Source organism: Oreochromis niloticus, linkage group LG16 (assembly GCF_001858045.2).
Source record: "Oreochromis niloticus isolate F11D_XX linkage group LG16, O_niloticus_UMD_NMBU, whole genome shotgun sequence".
Classification (NCBI taxonomy): Eukaryota; Metazoa; Chordata; class Actinopteri; order Cichliformes; family Cichlidae; genus Oreochromis; species Oreochromis niloticus.
The window spans coordinates 28,258,402-28,267,445 of NC_031987.2; the positions used below are offsets into that span (position 1 = coordinate 28,258,402).

The 9,044-nt window shown below is 37.7% G+C and overlaps 1 protein-coding gene across 1 annotated transcript; it reads right to left on the bottom strand.

The window, feature by feature from the left end:
* Positions 1-1,919: 1,919 nt before the first annotated feature.
* Positions 1,920-7,126, bottom strand: LOC102078188 (CD209 antigen-like protein A). Its single transcript, XM_005475351.3, has 4 exons — positions 7,028-7,126; positions 5,470-5,771; positions 4,281-4,390; positions 1,920-2,699 (listed from the first exon to the last, which is right to left on the bottom strand). Exons 2-4 carry the CDS (start codon positions 5,695-5,697, stop codon positions 2,543-2,545), a joined length of 495 nt encoding a protein of 164 aa, XP_005475408.1. The 5' UTR covers positions 5,698-5,771; positions 7,028-7,126; the 3' UTR covers positions 1,920-2,542.
* Between the last annotated feature and the right edge of the window lie 1,918 nt (positions 7,127-9,044).

Below are 9,044 nucleotides of genomic sequence, written 5' to 3' on the forward strand. Positions count from 1 at the left end.
CTAGAAAACTGTCGGTCATGCTTTAAAAGCTGTTTTAAAAGTTAAAATGAAAATCAAGCTTAAATTATGTGAAAGACCTTCCTGTGAAGTCATTTCATTTCCAGATGTGACTGATAGGTATGTAGGTGTCAAAGCTCACACTCAGTAGAGCCCTCTGCGGCATCGAGCCAGGATTTTACATTGTAATTTATCAAAAAATTTGTGTGTGCATGTGAGGTGTTGATGTATTTTCATTCATCTGTTAATCAAAGCAATGGAAAATTGTTCGATTATATCTAATGTTTGCACATTATCATACAATTTATTTTAATTTAATGTAAATACGGTTAATCCATGTGGATAACAACACAGCTTGTGTTTATGTATGCTTGACGGGTGCAGGTTTATTATGGTATTCTTGTATACCATTTGATACAGTTTCATTCATAAGCATGTTTTTATTTATATGGCATGGTATTTTTTAAATGGCACTTTCCAAACTAAACATGATAAAGTCATAATACTACTGAATGAGACTATAAAGTCATTAGTATGAGGGGCCGTACAAGCCAAAATTCATTCTTTCACTCTCACACACATACATTCTTCTTTCACACACATATATTTTCACTCTCACATACATACATTTTCATTTATGCATTCCTACATTTTGCTCTCATTTACATGCATTCAGTATGCATTTAATCTAACAAATAATATATGTATGTAAGCAGAGAATGCATACATGTCAGAAGAAAATATATGTATGTGAATGAAAGAGTATAGTGGAAACGGAAGGAGTTTAATGGAAACGGAAGGCTGGGTGTCTGTACCGCTGTGATTGGCTGAGAAGCACGCGCGGGTCACTTTCAAGTGTCTGACAGCATGGAGGGGGGAGAAGAAACTCGAGTTCTTCAGCAAGCTATCGGGGTGTTAAGAAATATTTTATCGTCTCCTGAAACGGTCACATCGTTGTCCTCGTCACTTGATTGAGATGGGACGGGCTCAACTTTTTTTTTACGTGCGCTCAGAATAGTGGGACAAAAATAAGGCCACAGTAACCCAGAAAGAGTAATATTTCAAACTCCGCCACTCTGTGCTTCTCTGCCACTGCCTCGTTTGAGTTTTGGACGAAATGGATTCTGGGATATTGGATTTCGTCATTTCGAGCCGATTGGAGACCAGAACAGCCAATCAGATATTTTTGCATCCAAGTCTGTGATTGGCTGGTTTTGTGGCACAAAAATAACGCCATAGGTCACAAAATAAACTTTTAAGATATTTTCATGCGAGAATGGTGCTGTGTAAACTTCAAATATCTGCTTGATTCATCAAGACATCACATATACCATAAGTGCTCTAACATTTTCGGAGATGCCTGTTACCTATGGCCTTATTTTTGTCCCACTGTTCTGAGCGCACGTAAAAAAAAAAGTTGAGCCCGTCCCATCTCGATCAAGTGACGAGGACAACGATGTGACCGTTTCAGGAGACGATAAAATATTTCTTAACACCCCGATAGCTTGCTGAAGAACTCGAGTTTCTTCTCCCCCCTCCATGCTGTCAGACACTTGAAAGTGACCCGCGCGTGCTTCTCAGCCAATCACAGCGGTACAGACACCCAGCCTTCCGTTTCCATTAAACTCCTTCCGTTTCCACTATACTCTTTCATTCACATACATTATTCTCTTGCATACATATATTTTCTTCTGACATGTATGCATTCTCTGCTTACATACATATATTATTTGTTAGATTAAATGCATACTGAATGCATGTAAATGAGAGCAAAATGTAGGAATGCATAAATGAAAATATATGTATGTGAGAGTGAAAATGTATGTATGTGAGAGTGAAAATGTATGTGTGTGAGAGTGAAAATGTATGTGTGTGAAAGAAGAATGTATGTGTGTGAGAGTGAAAGAATGAATTTTGGCTTGTACGGCCCCTCATACATTAGAAAAATATTTACTGATGTTTTAAATCAAGCGAGAAATAGAGTTCTACACAGGTACAAGGTTGCCCTCTGCTGGTCAGTAGTTCAAAAAGACAGGTATATGACATTTCCAACCTGGCTTCATTTTTAACCTGCATGGTGCAACTATCTTTTATATACAGTCTATCTGTTTTTATGTTTGGAATTTAACCTTTTTTTTTTTTACTAACTCAGACCCTTAAACAGTCATAGCTTTTCATGAACTATGGCTTTTCTACTTGGAGTAAAGATTTTATCTCTTGAAATTACAGTGACTCTCTACCTCTACCTCTGGAGTTATGGTAAATGGTAAATGGCCTGTATTTATATAGCGCTTTCTGGTTCCTAAGGACCCCAAAGCGCTTTACATATCCAGTCATCCACCCATTCACACACACATTCACACACTGGTGATGGCAAGCTACATTGTAGCCACAGCCACCCTGGGGCGCACTGACAGAGGCGAGTTACTCTGAACCTTTCAAATAAACCTTTTTAACCTTTTTAATAAACCTTTTTAATAAATATTCTTGATGAGATGGGACTGGCACTATGACTTTCAAAAGCATGTAAACATATAGCTCAGTGCTAAGCCAGTTTCTCACAGATCCACCTCAGAGTAGCATCACATGAGCGGTCGTTCCAGTTTTCTTCTGTATCCTTGCCAGTTCTAATATGTGCACAGTCTTCTTCACCCCACTTTGGATCACCACCACCGTTATCAGGTTGCTCAGCCTCCCAGTACCTAACAGGTTTCAGAACAAGACAATGGTGACACTGTTAATCTCTAATATTAAAAAAGTCTTTCCATGATTCACATTTTTGTACACATTCATATTTTATTCTGTACTGAGCCTAAAAATGATAACTCCAGTAACACTGATATTTGTACTGCGCAAAATAAATCTTTGGATCGCTTGTGGTGGTTTTTTTGTGTGTAAGCCCCCCCACCCCCCCACTTTATGGGTTTAGCAAATCTAAATGATTTAGTCTTAATGAACAGAGACATCGCAAGTCATTACTTAACCTCAAAGTAGTATGTATGGTGTATGATACAATAAAGGTTTTAAGTCGCATAAGTGGTAGTAATATGCCCACGTGTAGTATGGTGGTTTAGTTTGGTTAATGTCATTTTTGTTCTAGTGCAGAGGTGTCGAACTTCAGGCCTCGAGGGCCGGTGTCCTGCAGGTTTTAGATGTGTCCTTGATCCATCACAGCTGATTTAAATGGCTAAATTATCTCCTCAACATGTCTTGAAGCTCTCCAGAGGCCTGGTAATGAACTAATCATTTGATTCAGGTGTGTTGACCCAGGGTGAGATCTAAAACCGGCAGGACACCAGCCCTCGAGGCCTGGAGTTCGACAAGTGTATACTTTTTAAAGTTATTATTACATTTCTTTTTGCCAGTGATTCTAAGGTTTAGTCTAGAACTGTTAAGAGGCTCCTCACTCTGCAGAGTGGCAAAAACACTGGCCTGTTAACGATGTATGATTGCTGGTATGTGTCAAAATACTGTCAAGAATTCCAGGATCAAATTTTTAAATAAATATTTATAATAAATATAATAAATATTTTGGAATTCCTGTCAATCGCTTGTGTGTTGTGATTCATCGGCGTATGCCATGGTACATTTTTTCATTGGTATGTTTTAACTCAGAGGCAGTTCTTGGCCTGCTTGAATGGTGCGCCATTAAATTATATCAAGTCTCTCCCATAAAGGGATAGAAGATCATGCTATTTGCCTTTATCATGTAAATTACTGCCACTTTGTGGCAACAGTTAAGTATTGTCTGTGTTAACGGAGCAATGAGAATCTATCTATACTTTCTGTTGTCATGTGCATTTCAACGTCCCATTATAAAAGGCTGGACCTGGATCACTTTAGAGCCCAGCAGAATTTTGTGGTTATTTGCAAACGCACACCATGGATAAATCCATGTTCTTTGATGCGAGACTGATGGAAGACCAGAGTAGAAGCCAAGCAGAACTGTGATGTTTATGATCTGTAGGTGATTATGCACATGCACAGATTAGTGTAGCAAATAAAAACTAAATGAGCAAACTGTAAAAGCAACCAACTCAGAACCATATCTTTGGCGGGCAGCTGATGTACAGCGGTAGTTTCAAAGTGTAAAGTTAATACTTAGAATACATGCGCGATAAAATGTGGGTGGGGCTTAAAAATCTTATTATAATATTTTTTTACATCAGTAAATTTCTACACAAATTATTTTTAAAATTTGATTTCTTTCTCATTTAATACGTGTAAAAAATTATATTTAAGAAAGGGGAAAAAAAGGAATAAAATAAAGAAGGGCCTGTAACCTTAGAGTGAGAGAAGATCCATCAACCCATGTCCAGGTTCCCTCATTGCTCCCATCCATCAAACCAATCCAGCTCCATGTTTCTGACTTTGTTAACTTGGAGAGAAATGTCTGTTTTTAATGATAAAAAAGATACAAATGATATTTTAAAAATTGAATCATTATTATAAAATCATTAAACAGAAAATGAAGCTATTATACATTAAATTATATTAGGGGTATTGTACCCCATTTTGACCTTGAGACTTAGACCACCATAGACCCCCGCCTTCAGTCTTATGCTCAGGGCTTGTTCATGTGCTACCATGATTAGAGCCTCCGTGCTGTCTTTCTGGTAGGATTTTTTGATATCAGCCACTTCTTCTATCTGCCCGTAGTACATACTGTCCTTCCATGATGTTCTTGCTCATCTTTTTTTCTCAGGTTTCTAATCCCTGAGGTATTCGCCAAGCACAAATTAATTGTGGCCATCTTCCTGATATACCCATTTTTGTTGTTTCATTCTGGATGATGGTTCTGACAATCACTAGTCCTTATCCTCCTTCCTTCAGCTTCACATAAAATGTCAGGGTGCAGGACGTGGGGTGAAACCCTCCATACATGGTAAAGAGCTTTCTTGTCTTGATGTCAGGGACTTCTGTCTTCTCCTTTGGCGAGCTGGTTATCCCAGTAAAGTATATGATGACTGGCAGGTTGTACGTGGTGATTCAGCAGATCTTGTTCTTGCCATTCAATTGACACCTTAGGACTTGACACTCTGCTGGTATTTGGTTGTGGCTTTTCTAGCGGCCTCTTCATGGTTGCCATTTGTATAATTCCAAGGTACTTCTAGCTGTCCTCAGTGTCTGCGATGTAGCCTTCTGGCAGTGCAGTCTCTTCAGTTCTGACTAACTTCCTTCTCTCTCTCCAAAATCCTACTATTTGGCATCAACTCACCCCACCATGATGGAAGAAGATACATGCTGAGTATGACTCAATAAACACTAAAAACACCAGAAACTTTCCAGTTAAAAACAAACAAACAAACCCACACACAGCTTTCCATTCAGCTAAAACAACTTTAAGAATGTCATTCTTAAAGATCATTGGACGCAATTCGATCTGTAGTTACTGCGTTTATTTACTTACACATTATTATGATTATGGTCATATCATTAACTAAGCAGTCTAGTCAACTGTTAGGGAAGTACCTGCTCCTTGTTGCAGTCAATGACAACTAGATCTGCTCCTTTGTCTTTGCAGTCCTGTCTGGCTCTCGTCCATGAACCAGAGTCATTGGAGAGGAAATAACAAGAACTACTAAATATCCTCCATCCTGCTGGACAAGTCTTCTCTCTCTGTCTGGTTAAAATGAGTTCTTTCTTTAGCTCAGTGATGCTTGAATTCAGCAGGTCTCTCTCTCTGGTCATGAATGACATCGCATTAATAGAGGCCTGGAGATGCTCGGTCAGGTTGTTTTTGAGAAAAGAGAAATGTGCAGCTTCACTGTGATCTGGAAATAAAAACATTTAAAAAATGACATATTTATGTTTATTATGTTAAGGACAAAACTAACAACAGAGTTGGTCAATACTGACAGGCTTTGTTACAACATATGTTACCTATGGCATTATTATTGTGCCTCTATTCTATGAGTGCAGGTTAAAAAAAAAATTAAAAAAATTGCGAGTGCAAATGTTGCATTTTGAGGAGAAAAGTATTTTGAGTGAAGAAAAGTTTAATTGGAGCAAACAAAATTCATTGCTGCGTGCAAGAAATGTATTTCAGTGTTTGCTATTATGCATATACACACACAATAACAGCCCCTCTTGCTCAGTTGCTGGCTGTTCTCAGTGTGACGCTCGTGCTCACAACATCTCTGCTCCATGCACGCTCAACTCTCTGTACACCATTATAGGTGTGCCACAAAACCAACCAATCACAGACTTGGATGCGAAAATTCTGATTGGCTGTTGGGGTCTCCAATCAGCTTGCTAGCTACTGCATTCCAGGAAACACGTCCAGAATGTAGCCAAATCCATTTTCGGTTAGTATGTTTAATTATTTCATTTTAAAATATATAATTTTTTAAGGCCACTGTTGGTTTTAATCTAGTTTAAGCTACACTTTTCTTCGCTCAAAAATAATTTTCTCCACAAAATGCAACATTTGCGCTTGCAAATTTTTTTTTACGTGCAGTTGGAATAGATGCACAAAAATAACGCCATAGTTGCCACCTAAGAAAGAAGATGTCAGTTAATATTGGAATAATGGGGTGCCTGCAGCTTGGTCCTTTCAGCGACTGAAATTATTTGATGTGTACATGTGTTCATGTGTACATTACATGTACACTGTTTAGAAATACATTTGGCCAAACAATGTTTAATGCAGTGGCACTTTGGAGTCACTGGAATCCATTGTCTTCCGTATCTGTAAATAAAAACAGCTATTCTAATAGTGCCTATAATTTGTTACTTTCTCTCATACAATGACAATGAAGCTAGTGGAGAAGAACAATAAATATCTGTTGTTATTTTTATTTGTTTGGTATTCATGAACAGTCATTTTTTCTTATTATTTTCTAATTATATACAGTGATGTAATGAAGTTATAAATAATTATATGATAAATTAACACATGACTGTGTTCTCATAGATGAGTGAACTAAACGAGCACTGAAGGCTTGGCATAAACTGCCCGTATGAATACGGAATACAGAATATAAAATTGATTAAAAACTGAATAAAGCTAAATGTGAACAAAACTCACAGTGAAGACCAAGGCCAATGAGCCCAACCAACAGGGAAACACTCAGCAGCCCCAAAGTAAGAATAACAGCTTTGTGAAACTTCCCATCAGAGCTCTTTGGACCTGACAAGAAAAAAAAGTCAGAGATGTCTTTCACATAATGCAACATATGCAACATATACTCAGTTACTGCGGTACAGTAAGTCTGGACTGGTTCTCCTTCTTAAGGCTCTGAGTTAGAATTACTAGAAACTAATTAAAGGAGACATCCTAACTGCCTACACCTAGATAATGATACCACTGTCTCTGATAACATACTCTGATTAAGCAACTCTGTTAGTCAAGTACAGTCAGTCACTCCCCTTGTTTCCCTAAAGTAGCAGGCCAAGAAATAAACACCCTAAGTGACGGTCAGCTTGTGGGCTAGAGCAACCTCTTAGAAGCAATAAAAGCTGTAATAGCCATACACATATTTTAACCTTCACCGTTTAACAACACAATTCAGACTAAATGCAGGTAAGATATTTATTTAAGTCACAAAAGCCAATTTCTATAAATCACTTTATAAATCACCAAGACTAATCATAATAGATGAAATGGGATAACTGCCACTAAATACCGCTATGGTCTCATAGTTCCTCCAAAGTCCATAATTCAACATCGCAAAAAATTAGCAGCAAAGAAAAGACTTGTGGCTCCAATTTTTAGATCACAGTTGTTTGGCCATAATTAACCGTCTGGAACACTCTGAAATATTATATTGCTGAGACCGCTCCAGAGACTCCAGTTTCACAATACTTACAATTTTTTTTTAACTATGTACATGGTTACCCCGCTTAGTTCCTATTCATCACATTACTAGAAGTCCTAAATGGATGAAGAGCTTTTCTTGACTGACTTGCCATGTTGAACATTGACATAGATTTCCTCCATCTCTCCTGAGATAGTCAGCTTTCTTTTAGAGAGTCAGCTCTGCAGTACACGTTACTTGAAGCATAAATGAGGAAGTTTTTAGCTTAGTTCCTTCTTGTCTTTTACAGAAGTTTTATCAGAAGTCATACTGTATGTGTTGAACCCAGAAGTGTCACTTCTAATAACACTTCTATAACTCAGTTTAAGTTTGAAGGCTGAAGTCTCCTGGAATAGTCTGAATGACTAATGTTACATGAAAAGACAGATATACAACAAAATTCAAAACTCAGCAGAAGGTCTAGATCTTGTCCCTTGAAGCTGCTCATTACCCACTGTGTGGATCATAAAGGTATAATGAAAGTGAGCAGTCAATCTGCATATACATTAATCTCATAAAGATGCACTGAAATCACCAATCAATCACATTCCACTTGGCCTTGTGTCCAATGAACTTCAATTCAATTCAAAATGTATTTTTATAGCATATTTAAAAGCAACAGAGTTGACCAAAGTGCTTCACAATCAGTTAAGAACAAGAGAAAACAATAGAGAAACAAATGCAGATGAATGAGAAACAAATACAGATAAATGAGAAGACAATGTATTAACATTAAAAAACAGGTCTGAGGTTATTCTGGGCCACATCTCCTCTATGCTTCAATCGAGACCTCGGTTATACTAAGAGCATCTGGTTAGACAATGTCAGTGCTCTTTTGGGGTTATAAATGTTGAGGAGTTTGCTTAAATAACTGGGTGCCATATTATTTAAAACTTTAAAAGTAAGTAAAAGAATCTTAAAATTAATACAGTATTTGAAAGGGAGCCAGTGTAAATGTGCTGAATCTGGAGTGATGCGTTCATACATTCTAACACCTGTTAAACTTGCTGCAGCAGCATTTTAGACTAACCGCAAGCGATGAGTGTTGAAGACCAAAATAGAGAGAATTGCAGTAGTCCAGTCTGGAAGTGATGAAGGCATGAACAAGTGTTTCTAGGTCTTTTCGAGGCTTCACATAACTGATAAAAACTGGTTTTAACTGTGGACACTTGCTTCTGTAATTTAAAAAGAGCTATCTAAAAACACTCCGAGATTTCTTACAGTGTGAGAATGATGACAAACAAGTGA

Bases quoted from the DNA above. Each gene is read 5' to 3' on its own strand.
- LOC102078188 (XM_005475351.3), bottom strand. From the start codon at position 5,697: ATGTCATTCATGACCAGAGAGAGAGACCTGCTGAATTCAAGCATCACT. The intron at 4,391-5,469 runs GTACTTCCCTAA...CATTAAAAACAG, and splicing joins TTGACTGCAACAAGGAGCAG to ACATTTCTCTCCAAGTTAAC. The intron at 2,700-4,280 runs GTTACAGGCCCT...GAAACCTGTTAG, and splicing joins GGATCTTCTCTCACTCTAAG to GTACTGGGAGGCTGAGCAAC.